The sequence below is a fragment of the Coturnix japonica genome, chromosome 1, assembly GCF_054131305.1.
Source record: "Coturnix japonica strain WE chromosome 1, WE-NBRP24, whole genome shotgun sequence".
Lineage (NCBI taxonomy): Eukaryota > Metazoa > Chordata > Aves > Galliformes > Phasianidae > Coturnix > Coturnix japonica.
This window is the reverse complement of record NC_140663.1, coordinates 51524759-51548355: the sequence shown is the minus strand read 5'-3', so window position 1 is coordinate 51548355 and position 23597 is coordinate 51524759. Positions and strand designations below refer to the sequence as shown.

Below are 23597 nucleotides of genomic sequence, written 5' to 3'. Positions count from 1 at the left end.
ATCCCCTGAGTCTTTGAATCTGAAATACAAAATCAAACCCTAGGAATATTAGTGAGTTCTGCCTCACTGGAATCACTTTTGAACAAGTACATTTTGTGAAGGACGTAACAAAGGGAATAGTTAAGCGTCCTACAAGTACATTTATCAGTTTAAAAGACCATATGACCTTTGTTTAATCCCCACTGCAAAGCCCTGCTTTACCTTGTTATTGCCATTTTTTGCCACTCCTGCTGGAGCCACAGTGCTATCTGCAACCCGATGAACTGTGAGCCCCACATGCTGTTTATTTGCTGCTTCGTGACCATTGCCTAAAGGAACGTGACTTCAAATTTCATGGTCTTGCAGCTGCCAGAGCAACTTATCCTGCTCACATTAGACAAGGAGCACTTCCCACACTTAAGGAATCTTGCTATATTTGATAAGGAAATGAAATGGGTGAGTAAAGGAGCGCTCTATTTCTCTCTAGCTGCTAAGTACAGGATTTAACCCAATCAACACTTCTCTGGGGTAAGAACCTCATCCTGTGCTGTGGTTTTTGGTGTTCTGCTTTGTGTTGTTTGACTTGGGTTTTTTTCAAGCCAGCAGGGTTTCTTTCCCCCTCCCTCTTCATGTATTCAAGATGAGAGAAGCTTCAGTGAGCACAGTTACCAGTACTCCAATTTATTCAGCAGCAACCCCTGTGGACTGCTAACAGCAGAATGCAATTCTGCTTGGATTATAAGGTGTAGATAAGTAATTCCATCCTTAATCTATCACTGTCAGTGCAGACAAGGGAAGGACTTTTACCTACGAGAAATGAAGCAGAGGAAAAAATATATATATAATGTGTGGGGCAAAAGGACAGCTGAAAAATAGCAAGGATACGAGTCCTTGCTGCATGCTATGTGCATGCAGAGCTAAGCAGGAAAAGGGGGAACAAGATAAAGTACCAGGATGCTCAAAGTAAAGAATGTGATAAAGGATATAGCCAGGTTCAAAGCAGAAATTCTCAATAGCAATGAGAATTCCACTTCTAGCATAATCTATGCCTTCTGGTAAAGGTCCCCAGTGTGAATTGTAGAGGTGTTTTGAGACCTTGCTAAATGCTGATGGATTTTACTTTACATTTACATTACAGACGCGATCGATAAATCTCAAGTACATCATAATGAAGCCTCAAAGCCTTTGCATGCAAACCTGTCAGTAAACTGGGACAATATAACAAATAGACAAGGATAACACAAGGGTTGCATAAATAGAACTGTAGGGGCTGGAAGGGAACTCTGGAGTCCAACCCCCTGCTAAAAGCGGCTTCCATGGAGCACAATGCAGAATGGTGGGCAAACCAAGTCACAAATAACACACTTGAAGCCTCACCCCACAGCCATGCATTAACACGGCTCTACACCCAGCCATACATGCGAGTGAAGGGCTCTTCTGCCCGGAAGATCCCATTGCTTGGAATGGAGATAGATGTAGGACGGAAGCTTTTCTGCCTCGCTCACACTTGTCGTTTTGCTCCTTAGTGCTTCCAATCTCCTCTTCTGTAGTCTTTTGCCCGCAGCTTTATTTTTTTCTGCTCTTTTTCAAGTGAGTTAATTTTGGCTAGGTGGTACCGTCCCCTGAGCTCTATCCAATAACAAGTCGGTTTCTACATACGTAGTTAGTTGCTGGGCAGAAAACACTCCGCTTTACCACAGCGGCACCGCCCTCCGCCTCGCCTCAGCCACAAGAAGGGCGGGAGCCAGGATTTGAGTGACAGGACGCTCGGAAGGCGGGCAAAGACACAGCAACAAATAGTAACTCCGGCTAGCCTTGACGAGCAGAGCTCGTAGCCAATCGGATTTAGCGTCCCGGATGAAGGCGGGGCGCCCCGTTGCTAGGGTCGCGCTGTTGTTAGGGCCGCGGCAGAGCGTGGTGGCGGTCGCCTCAGCATTCCCGGCCCGGCGCATCCGCCTTCCCCGGGCCGGGGCGATGGTGAAGCTCTCCGCCAAGTGCCTGCTGGCAGGTGAGTCCGGCCTCCGCCGCCTCGCAGGCATGGACAAGCCCCCTTAACGAGGTGGGAGTTCTGGGAGGGAGTTGGTGGCGGGTCGTGCGGCCTGGCAGGTCGGCGGAGGTGACGGGAAAGGATTGGGCAGCACCCGGGGGATGGGGCGGTGGTACCGCCTCCCCCGTTCGCGTGGGAGGGCGTGAAGTGCGGTGAGATCGGCTGGGGAAGGGGAGGGTCTGAAGCGAGTGGGTGGGGGAGGATGGAGGGGGAGGGGGAGGACAAAGGGTGCCTGCTGCACGGAGCATTCCTTCCCTCTAAGTGAGCTGGAGGTTATTCTGAGGGGGGGAAAGTGAGGTGAAGACTCCGCTTTGTTCAGTCAGGATGGATTACGGAGGTGCTGAGAGTAAATTCAGCCGACTGTCAATGCTACAGGAAGGAAAGGCTTTTCATTGAGCGCATGGTATCAGCCACAAGTGCAGAACCAGAAAACCTTGGTGTGCTGACAACTCTCCAGTTAACTCTTTGCTTCAACTTTGTTTTCCAGAATTAATCCAGAATTAAATCTTTTCTTTTTCCTTGGAAGTAGCGAACTGTCGGCTCGCACAAAGCCAAGTGCAAGCTTTGGCAAATGCAAATGAGTGCTTTTCCTTGCTGTTACTGTTGACAGTTACCATGGACAGCATGACTACCTTACCCATCTTCAAGATTTGAGACTTGCACATCACTTCCAATTTGGTTTCCAGATCCTAGTATAGGTTTTCTTTAATGTTACCAAAGGCTGATTCCATCACACTCCCGAACTCACATGGTTTTTCTTTGTATGACTCAGTTATGTTCTTAATCCCAGCTGGGTTTGAAGCTGCCCTTTCAATTCTGCTCACAATGCAAACAACAGAAACGCTCTGTTCCATGTCATAGAAACAGATCCCTTTGTAGTGCTCTTAAGAACTAGGATAGTACCTGTATCTTGTTGAAAATAATGAATTAATGCAGCAGTCCAGGCAAAATAACTTCTTTCTTTCAGGAGAGAATGTAATAGATGTGAGAGGCGAGAAACCACAACAACCTGGAGAGAACAAGAGAATGCAATTACATTGGTAGAAGCAAAAACATCTGAGATAGATCGAGAAATTCTTGTGTACCTAAGGAAATGATTACGAAGAATAGAACGGCTGACAGTACTGGGAGCTGCACCGTGGTCAAGGAGAACAGCAGAGGGGAAAGGACTTTTGTTAGCAGAACAGATGCTATTAACTTGACAATAGAAAGCGATCCCCGTGTTATCTCAAGGGTAATTTACAAACACAGACGAAGATACTGTTTGAGTTTACTTTGGAGACACCATGAAAGGGTTTTCTTTGTAAGACACGTATTTTCTCCGTAGTAGGTATTTCGGAGACACGCAATGATTTCTGGCAGAATAACAGAAACATGGATGGAATAAATTCTGTGGGATGCAGTATTTGCAGACGAGACCAAGCTAAATGGAAAGTGCAAGGAAACTTATTTTGAGGGAGGAGTGTAATGATATAATGGGCGAAGAGAATGGCAAAGAAGAAGAAAAAGAGGGGGGAAAAAAAAAGCTGAGGCTGCCAAATAAAAGAAAAGGAACACCTTAGGTAAGAATTTGCACTCGATGTTGAAAGTAAAAGGAGCTTGCAGAGTTTGTAGCAGTGTATGCTTTTCTATCTCATTTTACAAAGACAGATCTAATTATCTATTGAAATACAGAATAGCTTCCACTCAGAACAGAGTGTTGTCTTCAGCACAAGCTTGAACTGATCAGGGAACAAACAAGCTGATTTACCAGATTTTCCTGTCTAAATATTATGAACCCATCTCAGCTCAAAGTAAGCAAGCATGCTAAAAATGTTTAAACAAGAACTGCTTTGGTTTGTACATCCAGTAGCAATTGTAACTATCCAAAATACTCTTCTTTGAAATATGATGTGAGGGGATAACTTACCAATCTCCTTCAAAACACCATCTAGGATATTTTAATAGGGCCAGAATGTACCCCTTTCTGAGGGTTTTTTTATTACCAGTATAACATAGGAAGTTTGTGTTCCCAGCTTGACTGTCATGAGTGTTCTTTGCAGGGTAAAGCTAGAACACTGAGATACTTAATTCCTGGTTTTTGTCCCTTTGAACTATCCAGGCTGTTGAAAGGATATGTGAAGAGAAGATAAGCTTCCTGAGAACATTAACGTGCCTCTGTTTTGCAGGGACTGTGATCTGTTTTGTGGAATGATTTGGGCTTAGGTGAATTCTGCAGTTCTCTGCTGTCACTTTAGGTCTTGCAGAATTTTCTAACAGTGGGCCAAAGAAGGGCAGAAATTTACCCAAAGTGTTATGCAAGTGACACCAGTAAACCTTTGTTCTAGAGGAGCAAAAATGAAAGCCCTTTAGTTTGCCTTCCATACAGGGATGAATCAGCAGGCTTCCTTTCCAGCCAAGTGACATTTGCTTCTGTTATGCCCAGGATGCAACTAATGAGCCACCAGCAGCATTGAGTCAGCAAGAGCTGCTCACTTAGCAGGGTCAGCAAGAAGAGTTCATCGAGGAATGTTACCAGATTAAGCAGCTTTGAAGCGTATGTGTATTTTAAGGAGAGAAAACAGCCAATGCACCTCAGTCTCCCTTATCATGTTGTCATATTCTTTGTGTCACCACACCTGGAAAACATGAGTTCTTAGGTAAAGGCTATAGGGTAGATTCCTAAACACAAATTCTAAAACAAACAGCAATTCAGCCTCAATCTGGGAACTCTTTATTATCATTCATAGAGTAAAAACCTGATCTCAGCATCAATATGCATAATAACAATATTGATTTCATCACATAGGTAGTACATTTCAGATTATTTTGTCACAGTCACCTTGCCTGCATTCAGAGTTGTAGTACTCAGTGTCTTGTGGCATAAGACAGGAACAGAACTGAGGGAAAATAAAATTCTCTATGATTATATATATATATATGTACATATATTGATCCTTGGTTTTGCAGGTGATCCAGCTGTGGGGAAGAGTGCCTTAGCCCAGATGTTCCGCAATGATGGGGCTCATTTTCAGAAGAATTATACGTTGGTAAGTGCAAGTTACATGACAAGCTCAATCTGCTGTCCAGCAACTTTTCTAAGTTACATGAGAGAAATAAGAAGCCCTAGAACAAAGCAAATAATATGGTTTGTTGAGGCATTCAAGTTGGGTCTTACTTAGTTCCCTTTGTCTTGCACCGTAGAATCTGAAGAGAAGTGATTTAATGTTCTGTAAGTTTTTTACGTTATGTGGGTGCTGGTTTTGAAACAATGGTGAGTATATCAGTTAATTGTTATAATTTTCCTTCTGAACCAATATTTTCCCAAGCTTTTGTGGTGTGAGTTGAGTTCTCCCCCTTAGGAAATACTCTATGAAAAAAGCATCACTGAAGGAGAAAGCTCTTAATTCCAACTATTCAGTGTGCATGTGGACATTGTGCTTATCACTATGCAAACATGAAGATGTTCTGCATAGCCCCAAGATAATTATAATCTGCAGAAACTGTTCCCAGATGAAGAGGATACAGTTTGCAGTCTTTCAGTGAGATAATCAATGGTGATGACTAATCAGAAGCAGGATAAAAATAAAAGTAAATATAAGTAAAGTAAAAAAAGGAAAATATGAATGCAGGGGGAAAAAAGAACCCTATATTATGTTTATTCATTGAAATAAAGATGGAAACCAGAAGTTAAGGATAGAAATAGAACAAACAAACGAGCTACAAAGCAGAATGAGATAAAAGGTGGCAAGAGGCACAAATAACCTCAGTCCCATATGTTAGCTGATCACATGGCTGGTGCAGAATGTTCCGAGGCTGCTTCAGAGCAGCAATGTGACAGTGAATGTAGCCCCACAGATTTCAACTAATACGCTGGTATACAAACAAAGCTCTGAACACTGGTACTCTGTCTTTTTCCCATTTGAGCAAATCTACACAGCTGTGACATGTAAGGAGGACAATGTTACCAAAGCTATGAGGAGCACTGCTGAGTTCCCAGCAGTCTGTTTGATGGGATGGGTATGATTTGCAAAAATTGCCTCAATCTCATGCATAGTTGGTATGCAGTTGGGCAGGCTCTTAAAAACTCTTTTGATCCCTGTTTTCCTGATTCTTCTTGACAGACAACGGGCATTGAACTGTTGGTGAAGGCTATATCAGTTCCAGAGACAAGTGATAGTGTGGTGAGTTTTTCTGTGACATAAATTGGGTCAGAAAGAGACATCTGGAGCTCAAGCCTCCCTTTCCATCTCATTCCATTAGAAGACGGCACTGTATGTTCATAAGGCCATTAAGTTGCAATAAGGAAGTGAGACTGGTCATGTGTAATTTCTTGTGCTCCATGGTTAGCTTCATCTTAAAATATGTTTTATATAGTTGTGTCCAAAAGGACATCTTAAACCGAAGCTGTCACAAACACTTTTTGCTTTCTGTTCTGTCTTTCAGGACAATCAAGTTTAGTTCATGTTTCTTAGAACTACAGAAGATGAAACTGTTCCTTTTCCTTAAATGCCCTACACTTCCACTACTGTAATATGGACACGTGTGTCATTTTATAAAAATAGTGGAAATTACCTTTTTACTGCCCCACTCTTCCCAGTGTTCTCTTTCCAGTAGAGGTAGAAACAAGGCCTAGGGCTTTGGAGGTAATCCTTTTATCATTTATACATGAAAAAAATCACCACTTCTTTTATCATACTGTCTGAAGTTGGGGTACACACAGTGCCAGGAGCAAGTCCCTCAGGGACGTGAGACTGCTATACTGAACAAAATGCAGGGATGACAAGTTGCAGTGTTTACTTTCAGAACCTTCCTCTACTTTGCAGTGTTCCTGGCAAGAGCCTTCTTTCTGCTTCTGCTTTCAGGAATTCTTCATTTTTGACTCTGCAGGCAAAGATCTATTTTCCGAGATGCTGGAGAAACTGGTAAGTGTTATGTAACAGTCCTCTTCTTCCAAAGAAGTGCTTTTGCTTTGAAGATCTGAACTCCTCAGTCTGACAGATATAGCAAACTTTTTCTTTAGTGTAAATGGGAGCATTTACCGCAGTTGCCAATGCATCCTGTTCTACCTCTCTAAAACTTGTAAAGGTGCTAGAATAAATACTTTTAAGAGGAAGGAAAGCAGATAATCCTTCAGTTTTCTGACAAAAGAAGTAGGGATTTTTAACTGTGAATAACTGTGTGCTGTTGGTTATAGTATTTCTTTTTCTCAGAAATACATCTATTCTGCTGCTACTTCAGCAGTGATGTTTTTTTGTGTGTGTGTTGTAAATGATATCTTGATACAACAGGACACATTTTTGTCCTTGAGCATAATACTGCCTTTGATTGTTGTGTGGTTGGTTTTTTTTTTCCTTCAATCATTCCTCTCTTTTCTGGTACAGTTCTCCATTGTGCTATCTCACTTGAAAGGTAGAATCAGTTAATTGATAGGAAGTTTCCCAAGACAGCTAAGTCAACCTGATACTGCTCTACAAGAGGCAGTTGCACTGTTGCCCTTGCACCAGGTCTGATTTGCAAGGGACCCCTCTGGAAGCTGACTCAGCTTCTCAAACTGGCAGAAAACCTTTCTAATTTTTTTTCTCTAGGATTAATTTTGTGCTGATTGAGCATGAGGAATCAGCTTCCCTGGGAATAAGATGAGTGCCAAAGCTGGTGCAAGGAGCAGGACCATAAAGATAGAATTGAGGAAGTAAAGCAAGACTGTATCACTCAATGCCAGCTATCCATTTAATCAACTCAGCTGAGATGCATAACCTCAACCCAGGCATAGGTTTCCTGTGTATTAGGCTTTTTATTTTTATCTTAGCATCTGTGCTTGCCATGCAGATGTGGACTGGCTGTTGACCACATTGGTTTCATTACAGCTGACAGTGTTCCTTTCTTGCTGTGCAGTGGGAGCAACCAAATGTCCTGTGCCTTGTGTATGATGTCACTAATGAGCAATCTTTCAACAACTGTGCCAAGTGGCTAGAAAAGCTGAGGGCACAAGCAGTTGGAATGCACGTCCCAGGTAAGAAATGGATGATATTCTTGCTATCTGCACCCCTGTTGTATGGCAGCAGTTGTTTCTGTTGAGATGTGGCATAGTGCATTTATTTTAAGGCAGGTGCAGACACAGCTTCCTCCTACTCACAGTGCAGATAAAGACATGAATATGTTTTAGATCATTCCTTAGTGGAACCTTTTCTAGATGGTCACATTTTGTTATGCCTCACACCAACTTTTTCAGGTACCTCTGCAATGTCCCAGCATTTATTGCTAACAAATCATCATTTCTGAGTTCTATTTCCTTTGTTTCTTTTTGTTTTCTGCAGGTGTCTTAGTGGGGAATAAAACAGATCTGGTTGGTCGTCGAGTTGTGGAACAGAAACAAGCGCAGGAATGGGCTGACAAACACGGCCTGGAATACTGTGAGATGTCAGTAGTGAGTATCTGCTCTTTTCGCCTTCTATAGAAGTGGGAATTTGTGAAGTTATCTTCTCTTTCAGCTGAGGGTAAATGACTGGGGACTCATTTCCACTTATTTGTCCTCTAACTCACCCTCAGTTTTAGTCTCTTTTGTGAAGCTGTTTGAACAGAAATAGTGAAATGCTTAGTTATCTGTCATTTACAATTTTCTTTCTACAGAAGGAGATGAAAAATTTTGAGGCCCCTTTCAACATCCTGGCAAAGTCATTTTACCAGCTGTACAAAGAAAAAGTGGAAATCTTTCATTCACTGGCTTGAGGGCCATGACTGGGATGACTTATCTTCAGAGCTTCTTCTAGTGCCCAGAATCCTATGGACTGGAATACAGAGAGAGGAAAAAAGATGAGCTTTTTGCTTCTTCGCGGTCATCTTCTGGTAATTCAAAATAAACTAGAAATAAGTGAGTGGCAAACATTGTTTTGGAACTGCTACCTTAGCATCACCTTCATGTCTGTTACCTCGGTTCTTTGCTAACTGAAAGTCTGTTAGGTTGGAGAAGGCAGGGAATAGAAGGGGGAAGGCAGAATGGAAATTGCCAGCTTTTTGCCTTGTTAATAGTGCCTTGTCTCATGTCTGAACAAACTTTCTGCTGCTACAAGCAAGGATGTAGAGATTTGAAGGAGGAGATGGGAAGCTGGCAGGATACTTTTTTGCTTAAGCAACCCAGCACTGGTACATACATCGCAGGGCAGGACTGATTCAGCCCTACTACTTGCTAAGCATTTTCAGTTGAAAGTCTGTGGCCTAAAATGGACGCGTAGCGTCTCTGATGTGTGGGGATTGAATTGGATTTAGGTGTGCTGTGGGAGCACCCACAATTTGAGACCTATTTTAACAGTGTTATTCTTATCAGTTCTAGGATTTATATAGTGATGACTAACATCTCTTTGTAATGACTAGAATTTGGTTTTCTTCAACGAGGCTCTTCCACTGCTGGTCTGTCTTGCATCTATACCACTGTCAATTGGTAACGCAGTGCCCTCTGCTGGCCCTCGGTCACAAAATTTCTGGAGCAGCTTGCTCTGTTGAAGCAAGGACTTCACACAGTCTTAGCCAAATTGGCTTATCTGTAAAATGGAGTCATATGGTGAGAATACCTCTTTTATTCCAGGGGCAAGTCTAAAACGGAAATTGCCATTTCTTCTTCATGCGTTTGTTATTTTATTTGGTTTTATGTCATTTTGTATCTTGTCAGCTGAACTTAGCAACATCATGTTCTCATTAGGCTTAGTTCTCAATCCCTTACTAGAATCAATCATCTTTGTTGTTAAACTTTCCCTGCTTATCCTTGCATTTCAAAGAACAAGCTATTCTGATTTCAGAAGTGGAAACAGGACTCAGGAAATAAAAGACAAACTGGCTAAGTTAATTTGATTCAGCCATGTATAGCTGGAAGTTTTGTATCAAAGGGTAAAGGCATGGACAGAACACTCTGTGTGAGATGTTGACATTGCATATATAAGAATTGCTAATATTTGCTAATGCAGTATGTGAAAACATCCAGTTAAGTACTGCCTTGCAGTTCAAAACTGTAACATTTCCCCTCTTCCAGAACTATTTTAGCCTCCCCTGGGTAAGGAAGGCTAATTTCTGAGGAGAATAAACAGTAAGTAGTTTTTCAGGCAAGCTTTTCAGGAATCTGTGTTTCAATATTTTTATACGTATATTTTATAACCACTTTTATGCCCAGTGCTAGGAATATGACTGCAGATGTTGTAGCAGAGTTTATGAAGCACTTCAAGAATCTGGAATAGCAGCTGGGCTCATTTTACTGGCAACACTATGTTGATGCTGGGAATTAGCTAGGGAGCATGAATACAGTCTAGAGGTTAAGCAGGCACTGAGCCTGCTGGAAAAGAAAATGAATAGGTTTGTTGTTTTGTTTTTACAAATCCACTTGGAAAAAAAGGTGACAGAACTAGCTGGGGAAAGCTCTTATTTCAAGAAAAGGAGGACTCCTCTGTGGGCTTAGGGTCACTAGACACAACTCACCTTCTTTAGGCTTGGGTTGGCTTTAACTTACATGTGTTGCCTTGTTAATCCTGAGGGTGTGTGTTGATTTACAATAGACTGAATGGAAGTTTGCCTGCACATGCTTGTACCTCTTACTATTAGGAATAACAGTTATTTTGGATGTTAAGCTGATCTAAAGGAGGTAGTTCATTTTCCCCTACTTCTACTGATGATGTGATTGCAACACAAGACTTTTTTTTTCATCTTGAAAATAGAATACCAGGTGTGTCTGCCACCTGTGATGTGATAGATGGGGGCAGGGAGGTGAATGCCTTAGGAATGGGTGATGAAATGAGTCCTGAACGATCACCTTTAGCGGGTGAGTTTAATCTCTCTGCACCAGAAAGACCTCCCATAACTTCAAATAAACAGCTTAAATGCACCAGTAAGATTGGTGAACATTGTTTTATTAAATGAACACATAAGCTGGAGGATCTCATTAAGGGAGTGCTGGTGGTGATTTCTGATTTATTGGGAAGCTGCTTTTGATAGGTTAGTGAAGAAAAATGCATCCTATGCAGGGGAAGATATATTGCCCAAGTGAGAAAATGTATGATCTAATTAGCTAGCAGTAGGGATTCATCTGGTGCCCCTTTCCTTCTTTCTGCAGGCTAAGACTTGAATTAGAGAAGAGGTTGTGTCAGAAGCACATAGCCCACCTTGCTCTTCATTTCAAGCACTAAAGTAGTCATAATTTAACATCCTTCAAAATACTGTGTTTGTCCATTACCATCTCCATCGTTCTGAATGGATTTTGAAAGCATAATATATTGTCTTTTTTAGCTACTAGGCTGTGTAACAGTAGCGTGATGTGGCTGATACTATTTTCCTAGTTCATTTGTGACTTTAGTTATAGAGACCAATAGCGAAGGGTGAGTGGAGACCATGGGAGTCAGATACAAACAGGCTGTGGAAAAAATTTGTTTATGAAGTGAGGATGTTTGTTTGCTGCTTATAGCCTTTGTATCTCCCTGAATTACAAGTGCTGCGGGAGACAGTGGGAGAAAGGCAGAAATCATGTCTGCTGGCCATTGTTGTCTTCTTATAGCTCCCCTACTTTGTCTAGGTATGCAGTGCTGTAGGTGTTACAAGGATAGATAATGCCGGGACAAAAAGAAATGGTTTTAAGTTAAAGGAGGAAATATTTAAGGTGGATGTCACGGGTAAGTTCTTTACCAAGAGAGTGGTGAGATGCTGGCAGAGGCTGCCCAGAGAGGTAGACGCTTTGTACCTGGAGGTGTTCATGACCAGGTTGGATGGGGCCTTGGGCATCCTGATCTATATTAGATATGGAGGTTGGTAGCCCTGCATGCAGCAAGGGGGCTGGAGCTTGATGATCCTTGAGGTTCCTTCCAACCCAGACCATTCCATGATTCTGTGTGTTCAGCATGCGTGCTTAGAACCCAGAAGAACCCTAATTCAGCCAGAACTGAAATTTCAAAAGACAGGAGAAGAAGCAAGCAGGCCTTTAACCATCTTTGTGAAGTACAGTGAAGATTAATCTTTATTGTGGGATTTAATAAGCATTTCAAAGTTGATTATACTGTGATAAGATCTGTTCATTCTTAACAATGGAGTGGTCACTGCTGTTCATAATAAAGCACCACAAATACTGAAATGGGGCTGTCAGAACAATTTCTTCCAGGGATCTGTTCATTTTACAGACTTAAAACTTAAGAAAGGACATCTTTTAGAAAACTGATCTGATAAAGGACGCTATTTGGGTCCAGAGTTATTTCTGATGTAACTTCAGTGACTTAAAGGGCTGGATTTAGTCTCTTATGCCATTTGACTCCCTTGGGTAAGCTTCATTTCTTTACCTTCTATACATCTTGGACCGATCTGACCTGATAGCAAAAGACACATGATGTTGTTGAAAATGAAATACTGCCTTGGGGCAGAAGGATAAACTGTGGCCTCCTGAGGTCTTCCCAGCAATACTTTCTATAATTCTATTAGATTAAGTGGGGAAAGAAGTAGTGTGGAAAGCATAAAACAGGCTAAGTCATAAACTAGCAATTAAAGTGGGAGCTGGGCCGGGCTACAGCAGAAAAGGTACAATCTATCCCAATTAAGAGCTGTATCTCAAGAGAAACCAGGAGCCTGACGCAGGTGCTGACAGCAGGGAAAACACTGCATTTCTGTTCCGTAGGCAGCAAATCCTTTCTACTGGTGCTTACACAGATCCATGGGGGTCCATACCCTGCTCAGGACTGTGCTCTGCTTTTAATAATTACTGTATCTACGATATTCAGCTGACAGCTGCTTGCAATTGTTTTCTCATCTGCCTGTATAAAGCCAGTGGTGTGATGACAGATCTCTATTAGTAGAAGGAAGATGTGTCTGTTCTTGACATCATCCATTATGGGATCCTTCTCTCTCTCTGTGTTCACAGACTTTCTCCATTTCAACTCCTTCTTCATGGAGAATAGCTACCACTGCTTGTTTTCAGCAAGTAATTTTTCAGTCTTGTAGATGATGCTCTGTGTTCCCAGGGCTAAGAGGCTTCTAGGTCCTTCTGCGGCAGAGGTGGATTGCAAGCAGGAAATATTCAAGGGCCATGTTGGCCCCCTCAGCGTTTCTCTTAGCCTAAGGGCACATCATCTCTCTGCTTCTCGCATCCTATTTTCTCCTCCTGCTGTCATCTTGCCTTGAGAACAATGTTTTCTGTGCCGGTTGCCCTTGGCTCTGTTGACCCGGAACAACAAGGCTTGGGGGAGGGAGAAAGAAGAGAGCATCTCAATCTCGAGTCCTTTCAGGTGTTGTGAACTCTTGGGTGCTATGATTCCTTGTCAAAATCACCTCAGAAGTGGGGATGTTGCACAGTCTAGAGTGTAATTCTCTGGCAGAAGACCCCCAGCTGAGTCCCAGCAGCCTCATCTTGGCTCTTCAGAGTTTGCTGCAGTATATCTTTCATAGACACTGGCTGTTCTTATTCTGACTTGGAGTTGTGTTTGTTTGTTTGTTTATTGTTTTGTTTTGTTTTTACTCCTTGGGGGTCCTTCTCTTATTCTTCTGTCACAGCTTCACATATTTCTTCCCCTAGAGCTGTTTGTCAAGAAAAGTCTGGAATTGCTCTCTTTCCTGGTCTCTGAGATCAAATCCAAATTTGGCAATGTTTAAAAGGGAAATGTGACAGACCCTACATGTCAAGCTGGGGTCAGGGATGGGGTCAGTTTGATGAGTTTCCCTCCAGCCAGATATGCATCAGTTGGAGAAATGCGGAGACTGTTATCTTTCTGTACAAGTACTGGAAAAATATGCAATGTGAAGACTTTTAGTCAGGGAGTGTGAGCAGAGTAGGTATATAGGCAGAACTCCTATACTGCCGTGCCTCAAACAGCGGGAATGAAGGAGAAGTAGGGGAATAGGAATGTGCAGGAATGAGTGGGGTCTGTGTTCCTTCATTAAGAGCCCAAGAGATTTGCAAAGGGAGAGTGGGAAATGCGGATGGAAAGACCTGAGGCTTTTCCTGGCTTGTAGAGTTATGTATGGAAATTAAGTGAGGGGAAACGTAATTTATGCTTGAGCTGTTGAGGGAAAACGAGGATACAAGATAGTGCTGGGTGACACTGCAGGTTGGAGAACAGGTGGTAAGAATAAATAAGTGAATAGAAATTTGCAGGACCAAGATCTCCTGGTCAAGCTTGGTTTGGAGAGTTTAGAGCCATGATGAGTAAGGTCAATGGCAACCATGAGTTCAGGTTCAAGATAAAGAGTTTGCAATAGACAAAGGCAGGTTGAATTAAAGTCTATGTGACAGAGTTGATGCTGGAGTTTGATGCCGCAGTAGTGAGAACCCATATAAGTAAGCCTAGGAGTATTGTGGGGAAATAAACGCAGCAAGCTGTGATGCTCTGAGGAGTGTATTCAGGGGAGGCTGGGAAAAATAAAACAGCTGTAGACACCATTGGACTGAACAGGTGGAAGAATGCAGAGACTGGAAATTCAGATTGTGTGAGTGCAACTCCTCGATAGGATTTCTGAGTGGAAGGAAATAAACACCTACAATTATTGCCTACAAATTTTGGTACTATTTAAAAAGGGAAAAAAATAAAAGTTAGGTTCTTTTACCAGCACTATGGTGATACACTTGCTTAAACTCTTTTTTTTTTTTTTTCTGGGGGGAGTGGATAGAGAGACTAACACATAAGCTTACACATAATTGTGCTGCACCATATATTATATCCGTCCATTCAGAGAATGGAAAGAGAACCTTCATCTCATTTGACCAAGCAAAAGTGACAACTACAACTTCAGGATTGACATTTCACTACAAAAACTGTTCATGACCAGCTAATCAGTGGAAGACCTCCTGAAAATATCAATATTAACCTCAAAAAATACAAAATGCAATGTGTATGTGGTCGATGTAAAGCAGATAGAAATCACCCTGTTTGTGAATTTGCTACTAACTATAATAAAAATGCCTCTAAATGCGAATGAGTGGAATTTCTTTTCTCTCTTGGTTTCCCTTCACTCTTGCTACTCAGTTTTGATACTTGTGAAGCATCTCTTAGTATCACGGTTGTGTGTGGCCATTGCGTGCTATTTCTAGGTCTCTGATTTTGTGATGCTGAAACTGGAAGTGCTGGAATTCATGTTGCAGTTGAAGCACCAGGCATAAAATACAGAACAGTATGTCTAGGAAAGACCACTTACAAGGTTAAAGTAATGCTTTTCAGTGCTATTGTCAGCAAAGAGGTATCAGGCTGTGAGGAATGGGAAAATGTTAGATGGGTTAGGAAATCTGGTAGCTTATAAACAATTGTCATTTCTTGGAACTGAGTTAAATATGATGCTGCAAGTCTCTGGATACAAATATCAGGGGAGGCAGCAGAAAAGGTAAGGGAGCTTTCTTACCCAGTATCATAAAACTGGGAAAGGGCAGGAGAATATTTCTGGTATGGACACAAACAGAGTATTGCAGCTTTTTCTGCCCTCTCTAGTCTCTGCACCCACTCAGACCTGGGGGTATTTCCTTCAAGTGGACTGAGTCATTGCTGTTGATGGACCTTCTAGCTAAGACTGCCAGTAGGGTGGCATCCCTCTTTGCCTAGACAGGTTCACAACCATTTGATTCCTCTGTACTGTCCACGCCTCTAGCCTATGAACAGTCCCTGCACATGGGGGTCTGACTGCTGCTAGTAGCCATACATCCCCTCAACTCTGATTCACTTCCCGTGCTAATGCTCCTCCTATCCCCATTACCTTCAGACTCCTTAAATCCTCACATATACTCACCCTTGTGGGGTTATACACCAATGTCAGGAAAAAGCACTGGACTTCCTATCCGCTACTACCTTCTCTTGCCCCTCTCTTCTCCATCTGGTGCTAGGGTAGAGCTTGTTCATCCAGCTAATTCTGGCACAAAACCGAACTGGTATGGGAGTGAGAGAGCTGTACCCATGTTGGATATGTGTTTCTTTGCGGGTGAGGGGCATCTGAAGCAGGCACCCTTTCCTCCTTTTATTAGACTGCTCTCATTTATTACACCATCTGTTTTCCCAGTGCCAGAGATGATGCTGGGGATATGTGACTTGGGGCACTCAGGCAGAAACTGGCCTGCACAAGGCCGGCCATGTGTTTGCCTCCTAGCAATGCAGCGGTCAGCAGCAAATTCTTTGCCGCCGCCTCCTCTCAGTATGAGAGAGCAAGCGTGGGCCTGGGTGTGTAGGAGACACAAAGAGATAAAATATGTGAAGGAACAGGGGAGGGCACGGGAGGGACGTGAACTGGGGTACATATCTATCAGCTAGAGAAAACTGTGGGAAGGAGGGATGGACAGGCAGACAGATAGAGAAGGAAAGAAGGCAAGAGGAATGGATTGTCAGGAGGGAAAGGAAGAACTGGGGTAGGGGGAGGCAAAGAAATGGACTGGCTGGGGGACAGTGAGAGCAAGGCTGAGAAGGAAGGGCAGGCAGGCAGAGTTGTCTGATATGTATTGGGGGGAGAGATGGATAATCTGCGGGAGAGAGACGTGTCAGCTAGGTACTATGGTAATAGGTAACTGGATAACTACAGAGACGGGGATGAAGTGATTGCTTGTGTGTGCATCTGTGTTTGTATTTGCCTGTGTAGGGGGGAGCCGAGTGAATGACAGAGAGGGAGAACAGCCATAAGGAGAGAGGAAAGAGATAAAGCAGTGCTATAAGAAAGAGCAAAAGAGCAAAGCTAGAGATAAAATGTGGGAAGAAGAGAGATGAGGGAAGGCAAGGCAGCCCTCAGAGTGCAAACAAGAATGGAGATTTGGTGGGGAGAGAGGAAGGAAGCTCTCATGAGAAGGAGGGAGACTAAGTGCTAGTACTCGTGTTCAGAGCTGAGGTTCTCTTCCTGGGACCTGAGAGAGGATAGAGGGCAAAAAATATGAGCACGACTCCATAAGACTAAGAAGCAGCATTTTCTTACACACAGGGCTCACTGCCAATGCAGAGACCCAGTGGACCTGGGAATGTAAATGCCACTGTTCTAGTGCAGGGTGTTTCCTGCTTGCTGACCTGCAATGTACCTGAGCATCTGCAACCTGTGGACTTCCTATTTCCAGTATACCTGCTTGACTGCTAGGAGCTGTTTATGATGGCAAGTCAGACATTTATTTCTAATTTTATTCTCCTTTCTCTTGCCCTTTTTCCTCACAGCATATTCTCAATGGAAAAAGAGACATGAAAAAAGAACAGTGCCCAAATTTACAGGCACCTTCTTAGTTCTTCTGCCTCATGTTGTAGATACCACTTTGCCCTGCAGCCTGACTCAGCCAGTACCCCTCTCTCTGACCATTTCTTTTCAGTCCTTTGCTGTGTCTTTTTTTTTTTTCATCTCCTTATTTATGTCTTCCTTTAACTTTCTGCCATCTTAATTCTGTACTCTTCCCCATAAATTCACCTTCTCTATTACATTCTAAGATTCTAGGTTATGTGCCTCCCCTTGTTGTTTCAGCTTATTTCTTCTAGTCTTTTCTTTTGCTCCTTTTATTCTCTCCCTGATTCCTCCATCTCCTCCAGTCTGTGCCTGTCTGCTTGCTTTCTCTCACTCTCTGTCTGTCTCTTTTGAACTGGGTTGTGAATTCTGTTGGCATCAGAGTGGGACAAACTGTAAAACTGAGGTTCCCGGAGGGCCAGGTTGTGATCATTTTATTTTTACAATGTCCTTGGATGTATAAAGGTGTTTGTTTGAGGGGGAGGAGCAGTGCATGTGCTCCATGTGGGAGAATACAGGGGAGTGCAGGCCGGAACGAATGAAGCTTGAAAATAATATAGGTCAGTTGCAGAGAAAGTCCCAGTGGTCTGTGAAACAGAGAACTGCTTTGACACTTCAGACTGGCTACTGGAAAGATGGCAACTGAACAGTTTTATCCGAATGACGCAAGCAACCTGGAAAAGTGTCCTGTGAAAGAGTGCAGGAGTGGTGAGCATTTGAGCAGAGCCAAGCCCTGCCACCTCCATAATACAGGGAATAACCAGCCTGAAATTCCATGTTGCTGCTTCTGAGCGGTCTTCTCCTATATGCATCCCTCTGACCGCTGCATGGAATGGGGAACATGGTGGAGATGCACCTCACCGTGCACATTTCCAGACCTGCTCACCAGGTCAGAGATGGCAACAACAGAACAAAGAGATCAGTGGAGAACCAAGGAGGACTGTACCCCCAAACCCTTGGCGAATTTTGGCCAGCCTCTGCTGAGGATGGTGCTGCAAAGGAACCTCACACCACCAGCAGAGAGACATCACCAAGGCTCTGAGCCTGGCCTGGTCAAGTTGGAAGAACCAAGTGCTCTTCCTGGCAGTGCTGGGAGTTGATTTGCTCTGCGTTAAGAGTTCTCACTTGCCATGATTTACCATAGACTGTAAACTCTGCTCTCAGGCCTTTCCCAGAAAATTTCACAAGTGGCTACTAGCTGCAGTGAATGATTGAAAGTGGCAAATCCTGATAAGTAACTTCTGATTTCATTTCTATTAAAAATTTTTGTTGATATAAGAGTCATCTGTTAAGATGACATTTAGATATCAAAACAGACATCCAGATTTTCAGAGACTTCGTCTCTGTGAAATCAATGTGAGCTGCTGACTGCTCAGCATAACTGAAAATCAGGACAGTTCTTCAATGTCTAAACGTGGAGTTAGAAGCCTAAATACACGCGTGTTTTGCTTTCTTTTTAAAATAGACCCCCATTCCCGAGAAAGGGAATGTCATCTCTCTACAGCTTCTGTTCATGTACGCTTTTCTGTGCATAGCCATAATGCTGTGGTCTAGCATCTGATTGTCTTAACTCAATGTGTTTCACCTAATCCCTCTATAGGAATTCACTCGCTGGATCCTGAACAATTATGAAAGTAATACAAATGCAAGTCCTAGGAATTCATTTGGTGGCTCCGTGGCCACAATACAGCCACTGGCTTTCACTGAAACAGTGTCTGAAATACATGTACGTTTCATGAGATGTCTCCCCAATGATAAGATGCTGCATAAAGAAATCCCCCTCACTGTTATCACTGATGTCAGTGGGACCCAGTGATTATGAATTTTCTAAGATTCCCGACTTGCTGAGTTCTCAGATAGGTGCTGGGATACATGTTTCTCTTGATTTGTCCCACTGAAAAGGCAGAGGTATGATATGACCTATCCCAGAGTCTAATCATTTCTCTTAATTTGCTTAGGATGTTCTTTCAAGAGACTTTAAATTCAGGTGGGGTTTTATTTTCAGTGAGCATCAGAAAAATTAGGAGTTCATTATTCCTTTCCTGGTATTCTAAGCTACACGACAGAAAAAGAGCTAAGGACACCCTAAAGAAGAATTGGTTATATAGCTCCCTTGCAGAAGGGTTACCTGTGTTGTTATCTCCAGACCTAGAAGAGCAAGTTTGTCCCATGCAGAAAGCTTCAGCGATGCCTCTGTGGCTGTTGAGGACCAGAGGCAAAAGCTGGCTTTCAGGCTGGACTATGGCTTTAAAAGATATTACTGAATAGATGAGGCTGCATAGGATCCTCTTTGTCCTCATCTTCGCCCTTTACACTGGAGGAAAGTCTGATATCAGAGAACACTGATCAAGGTCAACATGAAGCATCCTCACTGTAGGCCTCACCTTTCCTCCAGCATTTATCACTGTGCTGATATTTCCAGGAAGCTTCCAAAAACCTTCAATTCAGAAAAAAAGAAACCCAACAACTTCTCTTTCTCACCTTATTCTTCACAGTTCTCTGATTACTTCTATGTTTACATGAAAACAAGCTTTGTTGTTCTTTAAGAGTCAAACTGCAGCTACTGCATATTTCCTCACTGGAATTTTATTTGACCTATTTGTCAAGAAATCATGGCTTTTTTAACCCTTGGATTCTGAGCAATAGTGACCATCCCTGATCATGAGAGGTGGATCTTGTGTGAGTTGTGGTCCAAGTTAACTGATGGGTAATGGATTTATTATGAACAAGACCAAGTTATCTGTGCCCATGTTTCATGTAGTTCCAGTGAGATGCATTGCTCTATGCTGTATTCTGAAGACCTTTTCCCCTGTGTCTTGCCTTTAAGCAGATTCTGATCACAAAGCCTGAGCTATATTCTTTTTACTACCTTTTTGTGAGGAATGTGTGACTCAGCTTGGGTTTTTTTCTCCACTTATTTGTATCATTTAGTTCTGCTTTTCAGGCATTTGTTTAGTCAGGTATCAAGGCACTGTACCTCTTTGCCCTGTTTCCTGGAATATGCTTCCAGGACTGCATTTATATGGATGTCTTTGAGAACTGTGTATGCCTGATTTTGCATATGGATGGAGAAACAACAACAAAAAAAGATCTAGATGAAGAATCTGAGGATACAGCAACAGAGTAGGAATGGCATATGAATAAGCCGGTCTTAAACTGGATTTCTATGGGACATAGTTTATCAAGGAGTAAGGGTGTGTAGAGGAATGCATTTATTTACACACAGGATGGACCAGTGTGAAGGTAAACTCAAAATATATATCAGGTGCATAATAACATACACTCCAGAGTGGAAAATTATGAGGGATAGCATCTGATTGAGGAGGGTAGTGTCTTTAGTTTAACACAGGCAAATACATGGAATAGACATTCTGATGAGGTGGGGAATTTTGCTGTAACTAATTGTCTCTTTTAGTCATATTCAGTGAGTTTGCATGTGTATGCATGTATATCCTCACTGAGGATACTTTACCAAATGCTGTAATTCCAGATAGAGTGATTGGTTAGCAGCCTGCCCTCTGTTACAGTTAATGGGTTGCAGGCATTGATTTTTTTTTTTTCTATTCCTATTGATTAGGAGGCTGCTGTTCATACAAACCTCAGCATGGAAAGGGAAAGAGAGGCAAAACAGTTCTCATCCCAGCAATTCATGGTGGCAGAAATGTCATGCTGGGAATCTCAGTATTCTCTTACTACCCCTTTCAAGTAGAGAAGGGCACCTTTCCCTTTTTGAAGAGTTCAGTCCTTAAGGCACATTAGATGACTTCCTTTTCGTCTTACCATTCGAGGTAGCAAACATTTCAGTCAGAGGTTACCATTCAGTGGTAAATAATATTGTGTGAGACAAGGGAGTCTTGCTTGGGAAGCAGGGGTGTTTTAGCTTCAACACTCAATGCACAACAGATTTTTTGGACAACGATTGATCTCAGTTCATTTATGACAATACTCGGATCTCACTAACATCAGTGCATAGACTTTGGCTTTGGTGGGGTTTGTGGTTTCAGTTCATCAGTGCTTTCACAAAGTAATTCAAGTGTTACCATTAGCAGCATGTTTATTTGTGAGACTTCTGTACCATATCTCCTTTTTTTTTTTCTCCCCTTCTGATTGTAGTGTTATGCTAGAGATGAATTTCATAGAGTATTCAAATATTTTATTTTTACACTGTCTTTTATGTTGAACCTCAAGTTAAGACTTGAAGTTAAGGAGAGAGGACCACTGAGGATTTGTACGTCTGTATTTATCTCTCTATCATCTCCACATGTGATTCTTGGACAAAACAAAGATTTCCTTCTTTCTTCAGTTTGCTAGTTTGTCAAACTGGTCTAAGAAAACCACCAGCATGCAGATACTATGTAAATGATGTCTTACATATTTTGGGTCCCCCAGATTTGGATGCCAGTGATGACTGCTCTGATCACCCTCTCTGCTTACCTAAACACATGGATATACGGGGTTTTTTTCAACCTTCTCCAGTGAAAGTTCTTAAATATTAATTCCTTTTCTGGATCATACCTCACTTCTGTCTTTCTGCCCCATTGGTTTTCAGTTCTATAATCATCACTCTAACCCCAATTTATTTTTCCTAACATCTCCTCCGCTGGTGCAGCTGTCTATTAACACCTCTGCTCTGCTTGCAAATACAACTGCATCAACTCCATCCCTTTTACATCTCATTACAGCAGCTCGTTCTGAGATGGCTTGTCCAGTATGAAGATTCCTAGATACCAAATCACTGTCTGATTTTATTCTGAGCCAAAAATCTCCACTGCAGCACTCAATCCAGAGATACTCTATTCAGCTCCATTACCATCCCATAGAGTTGCTTCCGACTTCATGCCCTTCATCTCCCTTCCTGTATCTTTCTCGTGCCCCTTTCTTTCCTACAGCACTGCCCCTTCTCTCCACAAATAGCAGCACTCATGGTTTGCCATTGGAAGCAGACTTCCTGCGGCTCCTTGTCTCATCAGCCTCTCATTTCAAGTAATTTAAAATGTAATTTAAAATCTCTCTATTTCCTCCAGACTATTAATTTCTCTCTCCTTACTCTTCTATAGATGTCATTCCGTGTTGCACTATTCAGTAAGATGCGACTGTTGTAAAATTCTGCCACGATGTTTTTAATCTGCATTCTTGTTTTGTATTATCATTTTTAACGATTCTTTGTAGGAAAGATGAAATCTCAGCACAGCATCTAGCCACAGCACAAGCAGTCACACAGGACATCCTGGCATTTGCATTGCCTTTGTTTCGTTCTTCTCCAGCGGCATTTAGAACAACTGTAGAGGGATTACTGTGAATGGTTTAAGAGGATATAAGTAGGGTAGCAGGAAGAGAATTATTTCTGAAAATTGGGAAGTGTGAGGCAGGAAGTCACCTTTAGTCCTGATCCTGAGACATAATGAACCATCACAGGACCCACTGCTCTTAGCCAGAGATTAAAAGACTCATTGTTCTGCAGGCCTGGCCTTCTTATACTGGCAGTTTCTTTGGAGACATTGTGTCCCTGTCTTGTTGCTGGAGTCATTTGAAATCAAACTTGTAAAACCTGTAGAAATACATAATAAAGGCAACAGTTACAGATTAGTTTGAGGGCCACTGTTTTGGCCCAGCTTCTGCTTCATCCTCTGAAATTGTCTGAATTAGTCAAATGTAAAGATAAGTAATCCAGCAGTTCCAGCAGTATTTTTCTAGTTACAGATGAAATGTGTGATTTCTCTCTATGTTGAGATGCCTTGAAAGTCCCAGTCTGCAACTTCTGCAGTGGCTGTTCACTCACTCTACTTGTCTCGCTCTACTCAGTTACCAACAGATGCTACCAAAAGACAACTCCCATTTGTGCAGCCCCATGCACCCTGATCTGAAGGGGCACTCCAGTTTGTCACAGTAAAATAAACACTTAACAGCATGGGGTGCCCAGGAGAGCCCTGAGTGAAAATACGCCTTTTCTCCCTATCCTCTTTGAATGACCCTGCTGTTTGAGCACAAGTGAGGTTCCATAAGGCTTGAGTCCTTTTTGTTTCCACTCACTCTAGCCGGGTTGCTTTGTGACATTACTGGGAGAGCTGTATTGCACTATTTTGAGATCGCAAAGTAACTGAGGACAGATTTCCAGTGTGTCTTTCCCTTCCATGTACTCAGTGTTGATGCCTGATGGATTTTAGTGCCAACATAGTCTGCTGAAATTTTTCCTCTTCAGAGTCTTCCAGGCTGCTCCTCGTTCAAATTTTCTTCGGAGAGTAATGACCACCAACACAAAAATAAATAGCTCAGAACCACCAGAATGGCACATTCATCCCTTATGCTGCCTTCTTTCAACAGAAAGCATTCAGGAGCAGAGGAGAAGTCCTAGGGTGATCTTGTGTATCTTTGCTAGCTAAAAGCCTTGTAGAACCTCCTCCTCATCACAAGC

The 23597-nt window shown here is 42.5% G+C and overlaps 1 protein-coding gene across 9 annotated transcripts; it reads left to right on the top strand.

Moving 5' to 3' along the window:
- The first annotated feature begins 1868 nt into the window (after nucleotides 1-1868).
- Nucleotides 1869-14932, top strand: IFT27 (intraflagellar transport 27). Of its 9 annotated transcripts, XM_085539644.1 has the most exons (8): nucleotides 1869-1987; nucleotides 2994-3260; nucleotides 4976-5055; nucleotides 6130-6189; nucleotides 6871-6930; nucleotides 7901-8018; nucleotides 8323-8432; nucleotides 8636-14932. In XM_085539644.1, exons 3-8 carry the CDS (start codon nucleotides 5011-5013, stop codon nucleotides 8732-8734), a joined length of 492 nt encoding a protein of 163 aa, XP_085395770.1. In that variant the 5' UTR covers nucleotides 1869-1987; nucleotides 2994-3260; nucleotides 4976-5010; the 3' UTR covers nucleotides 8735-14932. The 9 variants fall into 9 exon arrangements, 7 of the variants coding, with proteins under 7 accessions (XP_085395770.1, XP_015717743.1, XP_015717732.1 ...); XR_014943432.1 differs by lacking the exon at nucleotides 2994-3260 and having other exon boundaries at nucleotides 7873-8018; XR_014943431.1 differs by lacking the exon at nucleotides 2994-3260 and having other exon boundaries at nucleotides 6832-6930; nucleotides 7873-8018.
- The last annotated feature ends 8665 nt before the right edge of the window (nucleotides 14933-23597 follow it).

Bases quoted from the DNA above. Each gene is read 5' to 3' on its own strand.
- IFT27 (XM_015862246.3), top strand. From the start codon at position 1,954: ATGGTGAAGCTCTCCGCCAAGTGCCTGCTGGCAG. The intron at 8,019-8,322 runs GTAAGAAATGGA...TGTTTTCTGCAG, and splicing joins AGTTGGAATGCACGTCCCAG to GTGTCTTAGTGGGGAATAAA. The intron at 8,433-8,635 runs GTGAGTATCTGC...TTCTTTCTACAG, and splicing joins AATACTGTGAGATGTCAGTA to AAGGAGATGAAAAATTTTGA.